This window comes from Tamandua tetradactyla, chromosome 5 (assembly GCF_023851605.1).
Source record: "Tamandua tetradactyla isolate mTamTet1 chromosome 5, mTamTet1.pri, whole genome shotgun sequence".
NCBI lineage: Eukaryota > Metazoa > Chordata > Mammalia > Pilosa > Myrmecophagidae > Tamandua > Tamandua tetradactyla.
This window is the reverse complement of record NC_135331.1, coordinates 14,118,709-14,141,902: the sequence shown is the minus strand read 5'-3', so window position 1 is coordinate 14,141,902 and position 23,194 is coordinate 14,118,709. Positions and strand designations below refer to the sequence as shown.

At 56.7% G+C, this 23,194-nt stretch overlaps 1 protein-coding gene and 1 long non-coding RNA gene across 2 annotated transcripts; one reads left to right on the top strand and one right to left on the bottom strand.

Annotated features, from left to right (window-relative positions):
- Nucleotides 1-4,247: 4,247 nt before the first annotated feature.
- On the bottom strand, nt 4,248-18,188 carry LOC143682256 (uncharacterized). Its single transcript, XR_013175047.1, has 3 exons — nt 18,074-18,188; nt 4,608-4,751; nt 4,248-4,473 (listed from the first exon to the last, which is right to left on the bottom strand). It is a non-coding gene; the product is annotated as an uncharacterized LOC143682256 (long non-coding RNA).
- Nucleotides 12,653-22,139, top strand: LHX5 (LIM homeobox 5). The gene is made up of 5 exons (XM_077159100.1): nt 12,653-12,825; nt 14,877-15,100; nt 15,987-16,264; nt 16,915-17,080; nt 20,784-22,139. Exons 1-5 carry the CDS (start codon nt 12,653-12,655, stop codon nt 21,149-21,151), a joined length of 1,209 nt encoding a protein of 402 aa, XP_077015215.1. The 3' UTR covers nt 21,152-22,139.
- The last annotated feature ends 1,055 nt before the right edge of the window (nt 22,140-23,194 follow it).

Here is a 23,194-nt window from a genome sequence, read left to right as displayed (position 1 = left end):
ACCAACATGGGGGAAGCCGCATGGAGAGAAACATGGCTTCAAGGGCTGGGTCCTGTCTTAAATTATCTCGGATCTATTCACAGCTAGCACTTTGTATATAACTTGATGGAAGGATTTCCTGGACAGCCATATTATTGGAAAAATTTCCGTGTAAAAGCACACAAATGAAATAGAAGACACATCAGCATCATGGTCAGGAATTGGGACTCCGAGTCATGCCGCTCTCGGTAGAAGTCCAGGGAGGCTCTGCCATTTACTAGCTGTGGGATGACTCCTTCCTTAGTTTTTCCATCTGTAAAATGGAGTTACTAACAGCCCCCTGCCTCTTGATGCTTTTCTGAGAATGTCACGATACAAGGCGCTTTGCATACCTCACAGCACAACACCTGGGACCCAAAAGGGCTCGATGACTTTTCGATGACCGCAGATTAGGGAGTGATCATTAATGAAACAAAATAATTTTCCGTGAGAATTCTTTGAAACTCACATTCCAGTAGCGCATTTAACACCTGGTGACACTGACCAGCACGGGGCAGAGACACATATTAGTAGAACACTTCTATTATCAAAAGGGAGGTAACCCCACAGAGTGACAGCAAGTACTGTGGGCCCAATAAACCTCTCTGGGAACCAGCTCTGAAGACTTGGGACGAGCTATTGGAAGACTTTTAATGACTCCAACACGTATCTACCTGCCCCTCTCTCTAAGAAGAGCGTCCTTCCCTTCCATCTCTGTCTACTCGAGGGTTCAACATAATGGATTCACCTACTTTCACCCACTCGAGGAGACCCTTCTCTTTGTGAAAAGCAAAGAAATTAGCCTCAAAACAATGCCCAGTCACAGCAGCTAACATGTAGGATGCTTTCCAATTTCTCAACCATCATCCCCATGTGCAGGAAATAATTGTGGCCCCTTTTACATGGGAGGAGGCTGAGGCTCAGCGGGGTGAGCATTTCTGCCTGTCCATGGCTGAGCTGGTCAGGTTTTGAGCCAGGACTCTAAGCTGGGTCTTCTAACTTCACAGTCCTCTTTTACCTCAATAGGTAAGAGAAGGGCTCTTGAAGGAGAAAATGAGATCTCCAAGGGCAAGTCTCAGCTCTTTCCCATTGCATCTCAGTCTCCTTTGTACCGTTGCTTTCCCCATCCCCTAGCAATCTCTGCTCCCCTTTCCTCTCCTGTTCCAGATCCCAACACAAGTAAAAAAAGATCAAAACAATTCCTCACGACCACTCTATGAGACAGATATATTGCTCTTATCCTCCTTTCATGAAAGAGGAAACTGAGGCTCACAGAGAGCCTAAATGACTTGCCCTATATCACATGGCTGGTAAGCGATGGGGCCAGATTCCAACACAGGAGACTCAAGCTGCAGAGTCTCAGCTTCTCTTTGTGAAGAGCAAAGAAATTAGTCCTAACGCCTAGACTTCCCTCAGAGTTGGGACAAGCTGAATTTTCAAGAAACATGTTGTAATTTATGTCTTCTTTATTTTTCTGTGTTTTTCAGTATTACCCTTTTGTTTGTAACCAAACGAAGATTTCAGATCTAACAAGAGCTTATAAAAAGCACTCTCCAAGGTCAGAGATCCATTTTTCCACCCCAATTTGATTCCTAATATAGTCTGCAGGATCCACCCAAAGACTGAACTCTCTTTGAGTCCTTAGGAAAACTTTTATTTTTTCTTCTTTCCAAACTGATAGCCCGCCCAGCCAGCTGCTCCATTTGCAGAGTCTGGAAGATTGGCAAACAAAGCTCAGTCCCTTCTCAGCTTTGCCCATCCATCTCCATCCACTTGTGCAGCTCTCTCGCCATCTTTGTATTCATTCGTTATTCATTTGGTCAACAAATATGTATTAAGCAACTCCTATGTTCTAGGTACTGAGCTAGGCACTGGGGATTCGACAGTGAACTGACAGCAGTGGAACTGACATTTTATTATGGAAGACAGACAGTACATAACTAAACATATAAATAGGATAATTCTGTATATCAATAAAAGCTACAAAGTAAATAGAGAGATAACAGAAAGTGGCTGGGGATTGGGTAGTATTAGATAAAGTGGTCAGAGAAAACTTCTTTGAAGAGTTGACGTGTAAGCTGAGCTGTAAGTGACAGGAGGGAGCAAGCCTTGTGAAGCCCAGAGGGCAGCGGTAACACCCAAGTGCAAAGGTCCTGAGGTGAGAAAGCCTAGGTGTTGTAAGGACAGCAGGGGCCCAGTGTGGCTGGTGTAGATAAAATAAAGTGGGAAGTGTTAGGAAGTGTGGGCAGGGGACAATCATAAAGGGCATTGCAAGCCAGAGTGAGGAGTATGGGTTTTATTCTAAGGGTAATGGGGAGTCATTGGAGGATTAAAAGCAGAAGAATGACAAGATTTCATTTATGATTTTAAAATATAACTTTAGTTACAATGTGGAGAATAGATGGCAGAGGGGGTAAGGTTTGAAGAAACAGGGAGACCAGCCAGGAGGCTCTGGCCATAAAATAGATGAGAGATGATGGTGACTTGGGCCGGGTAATATTGGAGGAGAAGATGAGAAGTACATGGCTTTGGGATATATGTTGGAGGCAGAACTAACTGAACTTGAAGATCGACTGGATGTGGGGCAGGAAAGAAAGGGGAACCAAGGAGGACTCCTGGTTTCAGGGCCCCTTTCATATTAGGCTGGTCCCATTCTGTGAAATCCCCATCCAACTCACATGAAGAAGAAGAACCCATTGTCTTTGCCATTCTCATTTCAGGGTCAGGGCTTAAATACAACTTCCACGTACAGACCGCAGGCCAGGATGGTCTGGAAATCCAAGGGACTGTGAATAAAAGTTAACTGTGTAACCACTGGTATATCCCCTAGGTACCCACCAACGTGGCCCCCAGCAAACAATGGGGTATTAGAGCAATCACGACTCCAAAGACAATGAAACCTGCATTAGAATCACAGGCCTTCACTGGGTAATCTTAAGCAAGTCAATGAGCCTCAATTTCCTTATCTATAAAATGGGGCCTTGATAAACGTCTATTCCTTTTCAGGGTTGACATGAAGATCAAGGAATCAAATGTACACAACGGGCACTCAATAAATGGCAGTTATTTTATCTTTTCTTTCACTCACCTATGATCAGGTCTTTTGTCCTAGCAGCATTAGGTTCTGCATTCTGAGAGGGTGAAAGGTGCATGGATGACCAATTTACCCTTAATGAAAGATCTAAGGGTGTTTGGGTGGGACCTGATAGTCAGGGTCTGGAGAAATTGGGGTGTCATTACCCCAACCCAAAGATGCAAGCAACCTCTTATTACAAATTTTGGTAATTCTGGTTCTTCTCCCTTTATGGGCAAATCAGCTCTAGAATGTTCAGAGAGGAAACCACAGTGTTCTATTCAATTGAATTGGCAGGGTGTCCTCCCCCAGTGTACTGGCAGTGATGATAACCAGGCTTAGTGGAAGCCCCCAGGGTGCGAAGGCTTTGAGGGTACTGAGAAGACCAAATGAAAAGGTGGACCCAGGGTATCTGGGCTCTGTATCTATATAGGCAGTATATCTGTCAGATGCCAGAGGGCGTGCATACAGATCTGCATGAGCTAGAATGGATGCCTCCTCCCCCAGCTGGAGTGGGAATATTTTCATGATGGTTTTTCTCCCCTGCACAAACTTCTTTAGACAAGTACTGCATACAAATATGAGCAGAAGAGTCGATGCTTGGTTATACACCATGCCACGTGTCTAGATAATACCACACACATTGAGAAAATGAAGCCCCAGATTAAAGATTAACTCTTTGGTACTCAAACTTTTTAAGGGAATCATTTCTCTCTTAATAATTCTGAAAACTGTTACCCCTGCAGATTCCATCTCTGCCTTAAAGGGTTGAGTCAACTTAATGGCCATCTCTTTGACCCTCACAAGCCATCTATCTCCACGGAGGCAGCTGCCTTAGATATTTACCTTCATGTTTGACCACAAATGCGCCCATGCCTTTACATTTTTATACCCCAGAAATTAAATTTCCGGGGATATGATATTCCCAAAACTCAAATTTCAACACTCCTTGACTCTTCTTCAGAATAAACCAAAGGACAGATACATGCCATTCGTTTCTGTTTAATTCTATTGTTTTAAACACAAATTTCTACTTCATTGGGGGTGGAAATAGCTATACTGGTTTAGAATACATTTAAAATGAACCTTTCTTAAATCATTCATTTTGGGGAGAAAGTAGAAGACACGGTTTTTAATCAATCATTTTGTTCTTTGGGAGGGAAAAAATATATATACACCTGTGTATAGGACGCCAGTTCTAAGGAGAGGTAAGAAGAGGGAAATAAACGAAGGGGGAGGCAAGAGTCACGGAGTTGAGAGAGGGGAAGAGAATGAGGGGTTCAGCACCGCGGACAGCTCTCGCCTTTGTCTTGGTGGGAACTCCGGCGCCCGCACTCCGCCCGGCAGCGACCGCTGGCTCGCCCCCTGCCTGCTCCGCCAACCTGCTTCCGGGAGAGAGAGAGAAAGAGCAGAGCGGTGGAGGGTTTACCACCCTCTCCCCGCGTCCTCCGAACTCGGCCCGGATCCCATTCCACCGCGTTGCCGCGGCCGATTTTTACTTAGTTTTGCGTAGTACCTCCAGTCTGTCTACGCGGTGTTTGCACGACCGTCGGGGGTTTGGGGAATCGTGGCGGAGAGTTCAGTTTGGGTTTGGAATTCGTTTCGTTGTCACTGCCCGAGGCTCCAGCCCTCCAGGCTCTGTCCCCAGTCAACGCCTCACCTTCGACCAAAAAAAACAAAACAAAAAACCCCCTGCGATGTCGAAAGCTTCTCCACGCGTGCCCACACAAGGACGCCGGACAAGCTGAGTTTCAGCCCAAGACCCGCAACATCAAATCCAGGGTAGAAAAAATCGAAATTCAGAAAGGGTCGCCAGAAAGCTGAGGAAGCATTTCTTCCGATGCAACCGCGGTGCAGCCAAAAACAAATTTCGTTTTGATCGCAGACCTTGTAATTCCCCCGCACGAATTCCGCAGCGTTTTTCTCTCTTTTGCCAGGAAAAGCGACTGGCTCCGAGTTTAACAAGCCTCACCCACAAAGCTTCTCCAAAAAAAGAAAAAAAAAATTTCCCCTGGATCCTTTCGTAGGATCCAGGATAAAAGGGATTTTTTTTTTCTCGTGTTCTCCTCTGCCTGAAACCTCGCTTCCCGGGAGGCTGGTGGGTGGGGGGTAGCGCGCGTGTGAAGCCCACTCCCCAAATCCTGCCCCCTCATGCATACACACACGCCGGGCTCGAAGAAGTTAGGCGCTTCGGCCAAGCTTAGAGAAACAGGCCCGCCAAGCTGCAGTTTTGAGCTCGCGGAATTCTTTCCGAATTAGAACCCTGGAGTGGGAGTAAACCAGGAAAATAAGTTTAAGAATGAGTCTCCGTGCAAAGAAGACCTCACCACTACCTCTACCCGCCTGCGAATGTGTTGGGAGGGAAGAAAAAGAGGTTTCTTCGCAAAGCCCCAAAGCTTGTCTGGGGCGCAAGGAAATGACAGCAGGCGAACCAGCAGAATCCCTCGGCCAGTGGCGGCATAAGACACCTCAGCCTCACCCCCACCTCCCACCCCAACAAACACACTCGAAAAAATCCCTGGAATTTTTTAAACAGCATCCTCACCCACCCACCCCCGTCCCCTCCCCAGGAAACCCAGGGGAGAAAGGACGCCGCGCACTGCTGGGCAGCGCAGGAGAGTTTTCCAGAAAGCGCGATCCCCACTGCGGCTCCCGCCGAGCAGAAGGGCTCGCGGCGGGGTAAACATACTCGCCTTGGGAGGAAGGAGCTGGGGGTCGCTTTCCCTGGGCCCCTCCCCCCTCCCGGGGTCCGCAGCGGTCGGCTCCTGGAGTGGAGGGCGGGAGTCCCCCCAACCGGCTCCAGCTCGCGGTGTTTAGCCGCGCTGCAGTGTAAACCGCCGCTTTCCGATGCAGATTTCCCTTTTAACACCTTCTAAACAAAGGCTAATGAGGCCACTGCATTACTCTATCAACACACAATCATTAGCAGCCGAGAAATACACACACGCACACGCGCGCGCGCACACACATATACACACACACAGCGCGCGCGGGCTGCCAAAGTCGGACGAATTCTAAAGGAACCCATATTAAGCTAACAAAAAGGAGGTGGGATATGGAGGGGCGGGGAGAGGGGGTGGGAGAGAATGGGGAGAGGAGGGGGGGAGTGCTATCGAGACCGAGAGAAAGACCTAGAGAAAAGAAAGAGGAAGCAAGATGCAGCCTCAAACGCAGGCTAGCGGGTCCGAAGGAAGATAATTATAAAGTCTTGGGATCCTTAATTTCGGGCATTAGAGGTCCCCGGAAGGCTCTCCCGCTTTGGGTTCCAGAGACGGAGCCGGACTGCAGGGGTCTTAGAAACAGCTCCAGGGGACCCGCGGGTCGCGTCCAAAGTCCGATGCCCTCGGTGGGGCCAGAGCGGCCATGGCCGCAGCGCCTCACGCCCTAGCGCTGCCCACCCTCCCCCACCCCCCACCCCGGACGCTGAAGGGCCACGGCTGGCCTCCAGATCCCACGCAGGGGCGAGGATGAGAAGGATCTGAGCTGCCCTGGGCTTTGCCGGGCTGAGCGCTTTAGCTGGCGGAACAGCCGGCTGCTCCGAGCCAAGTAAGGGGCTTCGGGCGAGCTTTTCCTCTCTGAACAAAAGCCTCAGGGTTTCCTTCACAAGTCTGGGGAGAGGAGCTGGCTTGCACTTTTCCCTCGGTCTCCCTTAGGCCTCACTGTGATGTCCCTGGGCATCAGCCCCAGCCTGGGTCCTCCCTATCACCAGGAACCCTATTTGGGCCCTAGAGTCCCTACAGAACAATGTAACCTGAGGGGTTGGGCCTCTCTCCAGGAGGGGAGCTTGGGGGAGGAAATTAGGGACCCTACGCCCAGACCTGGTCTGGCCAGATAGGGCCGAATCGCTGAGCTGCTAAACACTGACACGCTCGCTGGGGCACTCGCTTCAGGGCCAGATCTCCCGGAACCCCAGGCATCGCTCAGCCACTGCCCTCTCCCTCCCAGAGGCTGTCAGCCCTGCCTTGGCTGGTGGAAGGGCTGCCCAGCAGACTTCCCCCAGCCAGAGCCTGAACGTGCTGGACTCACAAAGCGGGCCACAGCCTTCTGACCAGGCGAAAGGCACGGGACTCAGTGTTGCCCAAGCCCTCTCTGCTCCCACCGCACAGGCCCCTTAAAGTTCCCGCCAGATATTTAGTTAGGGATTGAGTTCACATTCAGCCACCCATCCTTTGCTGGAAGCAGGAAGGAGAGGGTGGAACGCTTTGGGAGGGGTGAGGTTGTTGATTTAATTCCCATCCCCATCAGCTCTCCGCGGGAAGCAAGAAAGAGAGAAAGCACGCAATGAAAGAAGGAAGGAAGGAGGGATTCCCTGTCTTTTTTGATTAAACGTCCTGGTTCGGGAGTGCCCAGTTAACAAGACCATTAATTACGGAGTGTGCAATTCGACTGACAGGAAGGCCCTGCACCCCACAGAGAAGTTCTGGAAACCAAGCAATCTGCAACGGAGCACAAGGGGGCCACACCCGCCGCGTGGGCCCCGCCTCTGAGTTCCTCCTAAACCCTGATCTTCCGGGACTGCCCTGGTCCTCCCCGCCTGGGCTCAGAGCTGCCCGCAAGCAACCCCCGCAGGAATCCTGGACCTCTCATCCACCCTACCCCACCCCCTCGCATCCCTGCGCGGATCGGCCTGAGCCGGCGCCCTGACCCGGCCCATCGCTCTCGGCCGGGGTCCGCCCCGGCCAGCCTGGGCGCGCACGGCCCGGGAGTTATTTGGCAAACCCGAACTGCTGAGGTCAGGGCCCGGGGACCCGGCCTGCCCTGTCGGCTCGCTGGGTCTCGCCGGAGCACCAGAGCAGCGGCTTCCCTGCGGCCTCCACGCCCGCTCCCGCTCGGGGGCCAGAGTTCCTGTCGGCGGCGGGCCGTGTGCGGCGGCGCGGCGGGACGCTGAGTGTGTGCGCGCGGCGCGGCCTATATTTACACCCCAAACAAAATAATTACACTTTTGTCGGAGGGAGAAAGCCAGTGATTAGGCGCGGGCTCTTTGCGGCAAAACAGTTTCTCAGTGGTACACCAGTATAATTTTTCACGGCTGGCTGAAATCAAAGAGGGGAGGTAATGAATCCGGCGAGCAATTTAAATTTACAATTTGTAACGCCGCTGCCGTGGCGCAGACCCGGCCGAGAGCACAGCTCCGAGGCGCTCGCTGCGTTTGTTTAATGTTAAAGCCGCGCCGGCTCTTGGGGGGATGGGGGAACGCCGAGTCTGCGGGGGGCGAGGGGGGGGGGCGGTAATGGTAGAAGTCGGGAGAGGACCGACGCGATCCGGAGAAAAAGGCGCGGGGCGCACCTCCCGATCCCCCTGGCCACCGCCGCCCCCAGTGCGCGCGCTTCTCGGGGAAGCAGGCCACTAGTGGACATGCAAAGGGGGACAGCTTTAGGAGGGGCGAGAAGAGACCCTGGCCGCCGGAGGAGATCTCCATTCCTGCCTGCCTGGAGAGTCTCCCCTAGACTGGAGAGTATCTGGTAAGGAATGGGGAGACGCGATTTGAAATATCTTCTTCAACGTGCGGGAAGGTCAGCTCCAAACGCTCAGGAGAGACCCTATTCCGGGCTGCAGCCCCCGTCCGGGGCTGAAGAAATCGAGGGAGGTGCCCCCCACGCCCCAGCCCAGAGCGCCACGAAACTCCCCACCCGGGCGGGTGAGCGCCTCCTCGCCGGTAATTAATTACCGAACTCAAGGGGGAATATGCAAACCGCATATTACTAACTCTACAGGGCTTAAGTGATTGGAAACAGATTATTATCTTGTTTGTCTTTTGTCTGTTTTACTTATCCCGCCGCCGTCTGTCGAGTTGTAATGTTGATACTCTTTACTCTAGAAGGAAGATTTTTATATAGTAAATTCCATCAACATCTTGTATAAGTGACATTGCCTCTCCATGCATTACCCTGTTAAGACACAAGCGGTTTATTAGTTACATATAGGAGGGGATTTCGCTGCCTGGTCGCCATCTGTTAGCACTGTTAGGGCGGGATAATGTGTCTAATAGCTTGGGCTGATGGTGTTTCGGGTGCTGTGCACCCAGGAAGGTAGAGCACTTGGGAGGGCCGGGCAGGGTCCCCGGCAGCCCGGCTGGGATTAGAAGAAGCTGTGGCTCTGGCTGTGGCTGGGCTGTTCGGAGGCTGAGGCCCCCAGGGCACGTCCCGGAGCTGCATCCTGGGTGCGGTGGGCAAATTCAACTGCAGAGGCAGAAGGCAAGCCCAGGGCTACTGGAAGGGGAGCCCCCATCTCCTGCAACAAGGGATTCAGTCCTGGGAGGCCCACCCACATCCAGACTCAGGGGCCCAGGCTGCTGTCGGAGACCAGCTCCCTGTCAGCATAACCTTCGAGGCGAGGCACCACCACTGCTGGGGCCGGCTGTGCATTGGTATTTAAGCACATCCAGGAGACCAGGGAGGGTGGGTTCGCCTAAGTGTCAGACCGAGCTGGGCACAAGAGCACCCAGCAGCTGGCCGATGGGCAAGGCCAGAGCTGGGGAGACAGACCAGATTTGGTACCTGGTGGGAGGGTGGGGTCACAGCTCCATGAGCCTGAGCTGGGAAGGAAGCCAGAAGATGGGGTTTTAAAATGTGTGCATAGGGTGTGTGACTCTTCCCCCGTCACCCCCCAAAACCGATGAGACTCACTAATCACAGCGCTGAGCTGGTCGCCTGATTTGGATGCCCAGCAGAGAGATGGGGGGGGGGGGGGGGACAAAAGGAGAAAAAAAAAAGTGAAGAAACAGAGGGAAGGGGCTAACAGAAAAAGAGCAGAGATAAGCATCGGAGAGAAATGGAGACAAAAGGGAAAACAGAGATCTGAAGAGAACTGGAAAGAGAAAGAGAAGCTCCAGGGAGACAAAGACCGAGAAGGGAGTGAAATTGGCCTCCACCCGACACCCAAGAGCCTCTCTGATTCTTGTTTCTCTCCGTCTCTGCCCTGCTAGAGCTCAAGGGCCTTTCATGCTATAGGCGGGCAGGACGGGGCGCTGTCAGAAGCTGCTCTTCCGTTTGGGGCTCCAGGAGCCTTTAAAGCCTCTGCGCTCAGCAGTGAAGCAAAGTGGGAAGGCCAGGAGAGATCCACCCCGCTTGCTCCTAGCCAAGCCTGGTTCTTACCAACTTTTTCTATGCTGCGTTAGACACCTGTCCCCTGGCTAGTAGGAGGACAGGGTAACAGCCCCAACGGGCTCCTTTTCCAGAGGCCCAGCTCTTGGGCTACTGCTAGCACCCCTCAATTCCCCTGGCCTAGCCAGACCAGTACCCCTAGAGACCACTAGAGGCCATGGGAACAGTGCTAGGCCAGGGAGAGAAGTGAGCTTCCCTGTGCCTCCACCATATGCCCCAACACAGGCATCTACAAATCTGCCCCTGCCCCTACCAAATTCAGAGGAGCACACACGCCCAAGCAAACCTACACACACACAAAAGTGCTATCTACAGACACATACAACCAAGCAAAGCATCCGGCACAGATCAACATTCTTCACTCACAAACATATCACCCTGGCTCAGTTACATGCACACGGTGTCTGAAGCACACACACGCTCATCTACACAAAAATACACACTCTGATGTTTTTAAAGTACACCTTTACCCAATATTAGTATACACATGTACATAAGTATACTTACACATTCCATGTGCACTCACATTCATACAGTCTCAAGTAAACACGCACATATAAAGTGTATGCATACTAATGCATACAAACATCAGCAGGAATGGATACAGAAATAAACACACACAAATGCAGGAAAAAAAATTGCATACCAAAATGCACTCACATAATTGATTCCTGACATGTCACAAACACATGGTCGCCAACACATATATAAACAACAACAACAAATATATATATATATATATAACCTAACAGGGTGTCCTTACAGACACAAATGCATACATGCGCTTCTCCAGCAGCAAATATATGCCAACAAACTTGGCAAATATACCCGAATGAATGAACATTCACAATCAGGCCTTGGCACCAACACACAATCCTCCTGCTCCAGCCCTTGGACCAGGCCCCCGCCCAGCAGCCCTCCTTCTGGGAGCAGGAACGAAAACCATGCTGTGCCTTCCCTACTCCCCAACTTGGAGGGCCAGGTGCAAGGTTGACCCAGTGGGGAAACAGGCCTGGTCCCCTCCCCTTCCCTACAGATTCCCTCTCCACTTTCTACCCTCAGTGCCCTGCTGAGCTCCAGGATGAATCCAAGGCTCCTGGTTCACCCTAGGAGGGGCCGAATTTGCACACACAGCCTGCACACCACATGTGTGCAACAGCACCCACATGATCACTCCTGCCCCCCGACTCGAGCAGTCCACTCCCCATGGAACCCGGAACTGGCTGACCCCGAATCTGGAAGGTGCAGCGAGGAAAGCAGAGCAGGGGTGAGCACCAGGCTGTCCTTCCTGCCACCCCCCAGCTGGCTGCTGGAAGGTTCCTCTGTCCTGGATCTGGCCCCCAACTTCCCCAGAGCTCCGTGGGCAGTTCACTCAGGCCTGAAACTCCGGAGTCCCGGGCCACGCCAGATGACACCTCCCCCTCAAAAACTGGAACTTAACCTGGGCCCTCCCGCCAGGTGGGGAAAGATACTCAAGCTGGGCGGCCTCTACCTTCTCTCTCCATGAGAATGGCCCCGCTGGGTCCCAGCTCCAGGCATGACAAAAGAAGCTGAGGCCGGTTCTGGGGATCCCAGAACCTGGTGCGCTGTCGCAGCACCGGGGTGCAGACCCCAGGGGCGCCCGGGTAGGGGAGTCCAATCTGGGCGGCCAGGTCCCGGAAAGATAGGCAGAGGTAGAGCACGCTCCGGGCTCGGACAACTTCTGCAAGTTCCCGGGATGGCCGGGGTGGGGTGGGGTCCCCACCCAACTAGGCCTTGGAACGCTGGCCCCCAAATATTTGTGAGAGGAGAGAGCGAGAGAGCAAGAGAGAAGCAGTTTTTGGATCACGCCGCCGCCGCCCCGCAGACCCAAACGGAAAAGTAAATACTTACTTAGCCTCCGAACCAGGTACAAGCTAATACTCAACAATACTGATGCCTTGTTTTTTTTGCTCTGTCCGGACCGCAACGCTGTAGCCAATTTAGATATGCTATAAATTTAAGAGGTTGCCATGGCCACGGCGCGCCCATTGGCCGCCGGGGCCCCTACGTGCTGCGCCACGTCACCAAATCTGAATAAGGATGCGCGAATTAGGCGGCGGCCAGACAAAGATGAGGATCTGGACTGCTTGAAAGTGGGGGAAAGTGCCGGCGCCTCCGCCACCGGGGAAAGCCGCTCGGCTGTGCCGACGCCAGCAGCCGCCCGAGACACCTGGGGGAGCCCGCAATCAGCGCCGGGGCGCGGGGCCCGGGCCATGAGGCCGTGAACGCCATACGCGTTCCCCCCCGCCCGCCCCGGGCAGCCCCGCGCCAGGCCAGCGACCGCGCAAGGACTTGACCGGCTGAGTCCTGGTCCGGACCGGACTCGCCCGCCGGCGGCCGAGGCAAGAGGCGGGAGCGCAGCGGCGGGGCCCGGGGGCCCGAGGGCCGGGGGCCCAGACGCAGGCCGAGGCGGCCCGAGCCGCCGGGGCGCGGGGCTATGATGGTGCACTGTGCCGGGTGCGAGCGGCCCATCCTCGACCGCTTTCTGCTGAACGTGCTGGACCGCGCGTGGCACGTCAAATGCGTTCAGTGCTGCGAGTGCAAGACCAACCTCTCAGAGAAGTGCTTCTCGCGGGAGGGCAAGCTCTACTGCAAAAATGACTTCTTCAGGTAAGAGGCCGCGCTGCCCTGCTATCTGCATGCCCGCCTGCACTCTCCTCTGGGTGCCAGGGACGGGGAGACCACAAAACCCATCCCGACCACTCGGGCTCACCAGCTGAAATGGGGAGCAAAGCCGCACACTGCCCTCCTCCTACCCTCGGTCCAGGAAGGGGCGGGAGCTGGCGGAGGAAGAGCCTTCACTACCCTCCATCGGGTTCCCCAGGCCGGGCTCTGAGCGGTCTAGGGCAGGACTAGGAAGCCCTGACAAACTTGCTCTCCACCCTGTCCCTTTCCCCGTTGCTCCGACCCCAAGACTGAAGTTCCAAGTTCCATTCCTGAGAAAGGAAGGATTTTTGCCAGAGTTAAGGGGTCGGACGCTTCTCCTGCCAGGCAGAGTGCAGTGGGCAGAGAAGATGAGCTCACGGCAGGCCCGGGGCCCCCGAGCCCTCCTGGACAAACAGAAAGTTCCCTTTTCCAGAGGGGGCCCGACCAGAAAGGTCTCCCTGGGTGGAGGGGTGAGGGAACCATTTCCACTTCACCTTCCGCCGTCTTAAATATTTTCTCCCGTGTTGCAAAGCCCAGATGAGGATCAGGAGCTCCCAGATCCAGCGTGGGCTGTGTCACTTGCCCCTTCCTGCTGCAGGCCCTCTCGCAGGCCAGGCAGATCTCCTCTCTGGGCCTCAGTTTCCCCAGCTGGAAAATGCTGAGGGACCGCCTGGAAGACTGTAGGTTGTCAGCAACTCAGCCCTGCCTGCCCCGGCGGGAGCCCAGAGCGGGCTTTGTGAGTGTGAATTCCGGGCGCCAAAAGAAGGGGGGCTTGATTAACGCATCGGAGAGAGTCAGCTCGCCTGCCCCAGCGGCTCGGCTCGGCACCAGGGAATTTGAATAGGAGAAAATGTCAGCCGCGCCTTTACACGTGTAAACTCCCCGGCCCTGGAGGCCTGACGCCCCTAATGTGGCAGTGCTTGCAAAGCGCCTAATGATTTTTGATAAGGTGCATATGGCCAATTACACTGCCGGATAAGGCCCAAAGTGACTTATGGCTTCTAATACCCTCACTACATCAATGTCACCCAAATTCACCCTGTTTAGAGACATGGGTGTGAGAGGATGTGGGGCCCAGAGTCCTGGGTCCTCTTTCCTCCCCCTAATCTGCATCTCACCCCTCCCCGGGCACCCGTCTAACCCCTGCAGGTCGAGGCCGGCTTTCCCTACCACCTAAGGAAGAAAGAAAAGGAATTAGACCAGGAACATGGGAAAGGGGGGTGGGGGTAGGGGCTTGTGGGATACTGCATCCTACCAGTGTAGGGTTCAAGATTTCTTTCTGTTCCCATCCTCCTGCTACCTTGTAAGGCCAGAGATTTTTGGAGGGTGGGGACTCTGTAGCTGTCTTCTAGAGTCTACCCCTGAGACCCTACCTTCTGTGGGCTCCTCCTGATTAGCTTCAGGGGGTTCCAGTGGGAACTGGAAAGCCTCCCTCTTGTTGCTAGGAATCAGCAGAAGGTTCCATTCTTCTGGCTCAAGTCTAGCTCAGGACACAGGCTCCTAACCCCATTGCTAAGGCCAGGCGGGCCAGATGGATTGGCCCTACCCAGGTCAGGGCGGCTAGGAAAGGACCCACCTGGGCTCCTGGCAAAACCAAAAAATCACGCAAACTCAGCCTACCTGGCTTAAAAACCTTTTGTGGTTCCAAGAGCCAAGCCTGCTGCCTGACGCAGCACCTGGGCGAGTTTGGCAGGGAACTGGGGGGTGGGGGTTCTGGGGGACATCTTGGGGTGCTCTAGACCCTCAGTTTGGCTGAAGGCTGCACCCATTCTTCTCTCCTTCCCAGTCCCCATGGAAACCAAATTCCAAAATGACCCCTGAGAGTTGGGAAAAAAGCTTGGGACATTTGTCGCGCCTTGCAAGCTCTGGCCAGGGAGGTCACGAGTGGGTCCCATTTGACAGATGTGGAAATGGAGGCTTTTCAGAAACCTGAGCTCATGCGAAAGGATCAGGGGCTAAGGAGAATGGGACCCAGGAGCTGGCGCCACGGTGACAACCCCACATTGTGTCCACAGGCGCTTCGGCACCAAATGCGCCGGCTGCGCGCAAGGCATCTCTCCCAGCGACCTGGTCCGCAAGGCCCGCGGCAAAGTCTTCCACCTCAACTGCTTCACCTGCATGGTGTGCAACAAGCAGCTGTCCACCGGCGAGGAGCTCTACGTCATCGACGAGAACAAGTTCGTGTGCAAGGACGACTACCTGAGCTCTTCCAGCCTCAAGGAGGGCAGCCTCAACTCAGGTACGGAGGCCTCCGCCCCTCCCCAGGACCAGCCGGGGCCCTAGTGCCCTCCCCCCGGTCCAGCCCGGCGCTCTCCTCTCTGCACCCTGTGTGCTTTCCGGGCCCCAGTCCAGCTCACCCCAGCTCTCGGGCAAGGAGTGGAGAGCGATTGGGAAGGAGAGACAGCATTTAGTACTACTCCTACAGCGGACCTAGGAAACACCAGCTTTTTCCAAGTTGCCCGCTCACCCTCTATTTGGAACAACACAAATCCCCTTCCTGGGGCATTTGAGCTCCTGGTCATTTTTTTTTTTTTTTTTTTTTTTTTAAAGGAAAGACAGAGAGAGAAGGAAGGAAGGATAGAAGGAAGGAAGGAAGGAAGAAAGGGAAACATCTTTAAACATTTTCTTGTTTTATTGTATTTTGTTTTTCCGTTTTTTGTTACATGGGCTGGGGCCGGGAATCGAACCGAGGTCCTCCGGCATAGCAGGCAAGCACTTTGCCCGCTGAGCCACCGCGGCCCGCCCTCCTGGTCATTTTTAGCTGCACTGGGAGAGCATTGGTTGGGGTCTAGAGGGAAACAAAAAAGGAAGAAAAAAGAAGATCCGAGGTCCGGGAGGCCATCAGTCCCTCCTCCCTTCCCCTGTCCCAGAAGACGGGCTTCTCCAGAGGGCGTGACTCCTCTGTTCACCCAGGCAACAGCTGAGAGGGCTTGAGAAAGGCACTTTCTACCGAGCAGCCCCGCCTGGGGGTGGGGGTGGGGCGGGTCCCCGAGGGAGGGGCTACAGAGGGGCTGCGGGTGGGGTGGACCCGGCACGGCCCGAGCCGGCCCGAACTGGCGGCGGGACTGGAGAAGCCTCCGGCCGCCGCTGACGCCGCGTCCCCTTCCCGCTCCGTCCGCCCGCAGTGTCCTCCTGTACGGACCGCAGTTTGTCCCCGGACCTCCAGGACCCCCTCCAGGACGACCCCAAGGAGACAGACAATTCGACTTCGTCGGACAAGGAGACGGCCAACAACGAGAACGAGGAGCAGAACTCGGGCACGAAGCGGCGGGGTCCCCGCACCACCATCAAGGCCAAGCAGCTGGAGACGCTCAAGGCCGCCTTCGCCGCCACGCCCAAGCCCACGCGCCACATCCGCGAGCAGCTGGCGCAGGAGACCGGCCTCAACATGCGCGTCATCCAGGTGTGGCCCGGCGCCGGCCACCTCCCCCAGCCCCGGCGCGGCCCGGAGGAGTCTCGCGCTTCCGGAGCGCGCGCCGGGTTGGGGATGGGGCAGAGGGGGCGCCCGAGGTCAGGGCGCGGGACACACTCGGCGCGAAAGACAGGCGGGGTGACCTCTGAGCTCCCGTCCCCTGCCCCCCACTACGTTTCAGGAGGGGTTTAAGCCTCTCTGGGGGGGGGGGTTCACGACCCCTGTTTTCCTCTCATCTTGCGAGTAGAGGAAAAGGCAATGTTCTTAGCGTGCTAGGGGCCTGCGCCGGGAGCGCAGGCAGACAGACAGACAGACCGCCAGAGCCCGACTCTGGAGCCGAAGGACCGAGGCGACTGCCAGCCCCGGGCGGGAGGCCTTTATAAAGCCGTCAGGCCGCGGGCGGGCGGAAGACCAGGAAGCGCAAGTCTTTATGAGCCGCCCCACGGGTCCGCGAAATCCTTCACCCTTGGCTGGTTGGCGGAGGCCCCTCCCCAGCCCTCCGGGCCTAATCCGGCCCGGCCCCCGCCTCGGGGGAGCCCCGGCGCGCCGGAGGCGCTAGGACCCAGTGGGGGCGGCCCGGGCAGGGAGGGAAGCGGAGGCCACCCCCAGCCGGGGCTCACGCGCGCGCCTGTGCTCCCCAGGTGTGGTTCCAGAACCGACGGTCCAAAGAACGCCGGATGAAACAGCTGAGCGCGCTGGGCGCCCGCAGACACGCCTTCTTCCGGAGTCCGCGGCGCATGCGTCCGCTGGGCGGCCGCTTGGACGAGTCTGAGATGTTGGGGTCCACCCCGTACACGTACTACGGAGGTAAGGAGCCCCCCCCCCGGGATGCGCTACCCCACTCCTCCACCCGCGCCGTTCTGGGGGCTGAGAGCGCGAGGCGCGGACCCGCACGCTGTCGGCCGCCCAGCGACCCCTTCTCACCCGCCCGGCACACAACACGCACCTGAGGCCACACAATCGCGTACACACCTTAACGGACACGGCATCCACACACTCACCCCCAGATCCCTCACGACACACACACATCGGTGAGCGACAGACACTCTCAGTTACCCACACAGGACACGTGGGCGCACTCACACTCGCGTGCGTGCAGATATGACCACACGCACGTACACTCACGCCAAGTATATTCACTAACAGACACGTCCAGGGACACAGACCCACATGTTCCCACGAGTCACGCAGCGCCTGGAGCGCTCGGCAAGCCCCACGCACCCGCGCGGGCACGGGACACAAGCAGCCGGTCCCCCCTGCCCCCGCGGGCTCGCCCGGTATACCGGGCACGAGCCAAGGACGCGCTCGCTGGAGGGCGCGCACCGGGGCAGGGGCTGGGCGGTGGGTGTGTTGGGCTCCTGGGGCTGCCTGCTGGCTAGCTGGGAAGGCAGTAACCCCTGGCCGCCCGGGCCGCGCGCTCGGCGTCCGGAGCTGTTAGCCCAGATGCCGGCAGTTGCTCCGAGGGCAGTTCTCCCGGCCCGGGCCGGGCGCGGGGGGCTGGGAGCTCAAGGACTGAGCCAACCCCTGTGCTCCGCCCTCTCTCCGAAGCCGGAGTTTGCAAAGGGCAGTTCCGCGGTTTCCCGGAGCTTTCTGTAGCTCTTGGCTAGAGCACTCCTTCTCTTCCTCCCTCCTTCCTCCTCTCATCTCCCTCTCTTACCTCACACTGGGCCGCAGGCCCAACTCCCCTACCCGCCTTTTTTTCTTTTCTTTTTTTTTGAGACCTCGTGGCCTCCGGGCATTGCGCGCTCTGGAACACACGCCTGCCCACACTCCCCGGAACTATGCACCCAAAGACCGCACCTCTCTCCTTCTGTTTCTGAGCCTCTGAATTTGGGGGCGCCCCAGGAGTGTCTATGCCTCAAACTAGCACGGGTTTCTGAGCCGGCTCCGCCGTGATCCCTGCCACAGACCTGCGGGGACTGAGGGCAGGTTTCGGGAAAGGAGGCTGTTTTTAGAAAAGAGGGTTGGATAGCAACGGGGTTGGGACAGGAGCAAGGCCTTGGACAAGCCCCGGGGGAGAGTATAAGGAGCCCCATAGCTGCCTGGGCACACCCCGAGGCCTGGGAACTCCAGGGCTTCAGATTCCGCCCGGACCCTTAGAAATTGCCGGCAAAATGCGCGTCGCGTCTGTGCTTATTCTCAGGGCAGGCGCGGGTGGCAGGGCCCGGGTTTGGAGCGCCGCAGCCACCCATCCGAGAACAGCAGGGATGGTGGATGTATCGCCCTGGTCTTCACGCACATTCTCTCCATCTAGTTTTGCCTCTTTCCCACAAAATCTGGGCCCCGCACAGGGAGATGATGGGGCGGTACCAGCCCGGAATTTCTCCCGCCTGGATAATTAACCGAGCTTTCCCGGAGGACCGGCGCGCCCCCCACCAAGCTTGCCGCCTCTTCCCCCTGCGCGCCTGCTGGACGGCGCGGGGGACTGGACCGTCCCTGACACGCGGGCCCCTCTTTCCCCGGAATGGAGGAGGGGGTTGGAGACCACCCCCCCCCCCGGGTCCGCAGCAAGGCAGCCCCGCCTAATCCGCGCTGGGAGATCCCGGCGGCGGCGGCGGCCGGCAGCGGGCGAGAAAGGGGCCGGGCGGCGGGGCCGGCGGCTCCCCGTGGGAGCGCGGACAAAGCCCCAGCTGCGGCTTTTGTGCCCTTTTCAGACGGCGTTTGTTCCAATTACCTCCGGCCCGGCCGCCATATGGGCGGAGGCGGCGCGCCGGGCGCGGGGGCCAGGACGCTCTCTGGCCTGCCTGCTAGCTGCAGACCGCGGGCATGCCCCATCCCCGGCCCTTTGGGGCCCCAAATCCGCCGCTCTCAACGTTCGCCTTCACTTTCGGGGAGGATGGTATCTGTGAGTTTAGAAAAGAAATTAGCGGCCGTTTAGCTGTTGTCTACAAACCGCGCCTCCAGATATTCCCCACCCCCACCCTGATTTGGACTGATTTCGGAATTTCGAGAGTGAGAGGCGGGTGGTGATGGCGTCCGGAACTTGCTGCGAGACCCCGGGAATTAACAGGGGTCGTGGGTTTTCGGAGGCGACCCCGGCTTCCGCGCGCGCTGGTTTTCCCGCCGTAGGAAGCGGGTTGTCTGTGCAGGCTACGGGATATTCCATCCTGGGGTTGTGGACAACCCCAAACCTTTAAGGGACCGACTTGGGGCACCCAGGAAAGACGTGGGAAGGGACTACTGAAGGAGGGCAGAGGGTTGCTCATAAACATTTTATTGAGGCAGTCAGCCTGGAGTCCCCTGCCCTCCCTGAATTTGTGGACGAAATGTGCGGCCGTGCATTTTCTAGAAAGAGAATCTGTATTTATCACCCACCAAATCTCAAGCCATTTGGGGGGGCTCCCCAAATGGCTCAGTACCAATGGTTCTGAATTCCCCCGGGGTTAGACGAGGGGCCCGGCGCCCAGAAAGCTCTGGGCTTGACCTGGCGAATGCTCGCGTCCTCGTCCCCCGCTCCCAGATCTCTGGGGCTCGGCTTGCGCGGGCCGGACACTGCGAGTGCGAGCGGTGTTTGGCTCCGTAGGGCAAAGGGCCGCTCCGGACCGGCGGGGGGCGGAGGAGAGGGCGCTGAGCCCGCACCTGAGCGCTCGCACCCAGGGCGCGCGATTCTCGCACGCGACCCGCCAGCCCCTCCGCGCCCGGTCGCTGCCTCCATCCCCTCTTTACTCTCGGGGACAGGAGGACCATTTAATGCTCAGGTCCCCATGCGCCGCTGCATCCCCGCCGCGCGCTTCCCACAGGCCTCTCGGCTTCTGGCGGTGCTTCGACCCCTCCCGCGGGCGCAGTGTCTCTCCATCTGCGGGCGCATCGCGTCCACCTTGCGTCCAGTTTCCGCGTCTCTGATCCGGCACTTCCGAGCTTTCCGCGCGCATCTCACCGCGGCCATCTCAGCTCTCGCGCTCTGTCTCTGCATCTGCTCGACCGCTCCCAGAGTCTTCCGTCTCTGCAATGGAGTCGGTGTCCCCAGGTCTCTTTTCCCTTCTCTCCGCCTTTGGAGGCTTCACGCTGCGTCTCTCCTCCTCTTCGCTCTGCGCTCTGTCCGTACTCTCGCTGTTTTTGCACAGCTCCCAAACTCTGAGACACTAGAATCTTCTGCCGTCTCATGTCTCGGGTGGCCCGGCCCTCTCCATCTCTGTCTTGTCAACGCCCCCTCGGCTTCGGAGTTGAGCACACTCGGGGTTTCTCGCTGTCTCTGGTTTGCTCGCAGTTCCGGCGTCTCTCCCCCTTCCCTCTTCTCACCCTTATTGTCTTTCTCCCCTCGGTGCGTGACCTCCACCTGTCCCCTGGCTGCCACAGGTCTCCGCGCGTCTCCCACTGACCTGAGACACCCCCCCGCCCCCATTCATGCTCTCTCCGCTAGTCCGGGGTCTCTGCGCCCCCGACCACGTCCCGTAGGACTCCGACCTTGGTCTTCCCCAGTCCCCTTTTCCGTCCCGCGGGTCCCTGTGGCCGTCGCCATCTCTGATCTCTCCCTGTCTCTCCCCTCCCCACCTCTCCCCCACCCCCGCAGACTACCAAGGTGACTACTATGGGCCCGGAGGCAACTACGACTTCTTCGCGCACGGCCCGCCGTCACAGGCGCAGTCCCCGGCCGACTCGAGCTTCCTGGCCGCCTCGGGGCCCGGCTCAACGCCGCTGGGCGCACTGGAGCCGCCGCTCGCGGGCCCGCACGCCGCCGACAACCCCAGGTTCACCGACATGATCTCGCACCCGGACACGCCGAGCCCGGAGCCGGGCCTGCCGGGCGCGCTGCACCCCATGCCCGGCGAGGTTTTCAGCGGCGGGCCCAGCCCTCCCTTCCCCATGAGCGGCACCAGCGGCTACAGCGGACCCCTGTCGCACCCCAACCCCGAGCTCAACGAGGCCGCCGTGTGGTAAGGCAGCTGCGCCGCTGCGACCCGCACTCGGCCCTGGGGGCGCGCCCCGCCGGCCTCCTCTGCACCGGCCGCAGCCCCGCGCACCCCAAACGCCCGTGGTGGCGGCTGCGCGCGCGCGCGCTCGACCTGCGGCACCCTCGTGGGCTCTCTCTCGGGTCCGCACTCAACCGGCAGCTGTTCGGCTGTTGGGAGGGGAACCGCCCCCCCACTTCCACCCCACGGACTCTCCGGGACCCCCCAGTCCACCGGCAGCACGCTCCAGGCAGCCGCAAGCAATTTCTTGGGACCGAAGTCGATTACTCCAGAGGGTCAAGAGATTTCAAGCACGCCCTGGACTTCGCCGGACGCCCCCATCCACCCACCACCTCTTTGGACCAAGAGCGGGTTGAGGCCAGGGGGCGGAGACGATGCTTTTTCCTTCTCTGCAATCCAGAATGGCATTCTGTAATCTTATTTCTCACTCTGCTTTCCCAGTTTTAAAAACAAAACAAAACAAAACGATAAGTGAGAGAGGCAAGGAGCAATATGAGGTATTCAGAGATGGGGAGAGCGCCGGCAGGAGACAGGGAAGATGGAGAGCCAGCGCGCTGGAGTGGGCGAGAAACAAATCCACCTGCACGTTGGCGCCCCCTGGTGGCCAATCTTGAGGCTCAAGGTCAGCTCTTCCGGGAAGGGGAGGTGACCGCGGTCAGCACCTCACCAGCCCGGGGCCAGCCTCCGCCCCCTCCCCTTATTTACTTTGACATTTGTCTTGAGCCCGGGTGTCCGGGCGGGACTCGAGCACTCGCCCACCCTGCTCACCCCGCTGGGAGGGCTCCGGCCCCCAGACGCCCCCCCTGCCCGAGGCCTGGAGGCTGGGCCGTCAGGATGTACAGTATTATACTTTTTTGGAAGTTGGACGCTTCTAGTTTCCTTATTTTGTATAAAGAAGAAACAAATAAAGTATGTTTTTGTGTTTACTGTTTATTTATTGTACTCTAGTTATCTGGGGTTGGACATTTTTATATTTTTAAGAGGGCGGGCAGAGTGAGGGAGGGGAGGTGGAAAGAGGTTTACCTAAGAAAAACAACAACAAAAATCAACTTTTTTAAAATGAAAGATTAATAAAAAAAAATTCTTTTTCCCTCTGTGCTGTGTGGTTTATTTTATTGTCCCTGCTTTGATAGTCATTCAGAGTCGGTGGAACTGTCCTTTTCTCTGATTCTTTCCTCTAAAATAAACCTGATGGGGGCAAAGACTTAAGCCTTGCCTCATGTAAAGGAGTTATTTTGGTGACTCCCAGTTAGTGAAAGTGGCTGCCATTATTTTGGCAGCTACTATAAGCCAGACACACTATCTCCCTACGTTTCATTTAATCCCCTGGTCCGACCCAAGAACACTAGCACATAGTAGGCCTTCAAAATGTTTGATGAACAGATGAACAGGTGACTTGTTTGTACCTAAAATGTCATAAGAGTCCTCGTTTCACCCCTCATTAGGCCCCGTGTAATTTCAGGTGAGAAAATGAAGGGCTGGCTGGTAACGTGGCGCGCGGTATCTGCAAGGCTCTGTGAGCCCCGGAGTGCCCTCGTGGAGAGCAGGACTGCCTGCTCTGAGGTCCTTATGCAGCACACGCGTGTGTCATTTGGTAAGCTGTCATGATGGATGCAGCTTAGGAGGCCTGAGGTCACTACCTGAAGACAAGTCCCTTCCCCTCCTTGCCTCAGTTTCCCTACTTGCAAAAATGTGGGTTGGAGGGAGCGTTCCCTATGATCCCTTCCAACTCAGACACTGTAGAATTGCAGAGACAGGGGAGGGAGAGGAAAGTAAAGGGAAGAGTGTCCGGCTTTTAGATGCCATCCACCCAAGTTGTGTGACAGCAGGGAAAGGCGGGGGGTGGGGGAGAGGTAAGCCACACAACATGGGCTCGCACAAGGAGCCCTGCTCACCCGTCTGCTTTTCGTGAACCTCCCAAGAATAAGGCAAGATGGCCTTCCTGTTCTTTCCTTATGGCACATTTGTCTTTATCTACTTGCTCATTGTGGAAAATTTTAAAATTTCAGAT

Coding starts and splice junctions, on each gene's coding strand:
- LHX5 (XM_077159100.1), top strand. CDS start 12,653: ATGATGGTGCACTGTGCCGGGTGCGAGCGGCCCATCCTCGACCGCTTT. Junction 12,826..14,876: donor TGCAAAAATGACTTCTTCAG/GTAAGAGGCCGC, acceptor TTGTGTCCACAG/GCGCTTCGGCACCAAATGCG. Junction 17,081..20,783: donor CCCGTACACGTACTACGGAG/GTAAGGAGCCCC, acceptor CCACCCCCGCAG/ACTACCAAGGTGACTACTAT.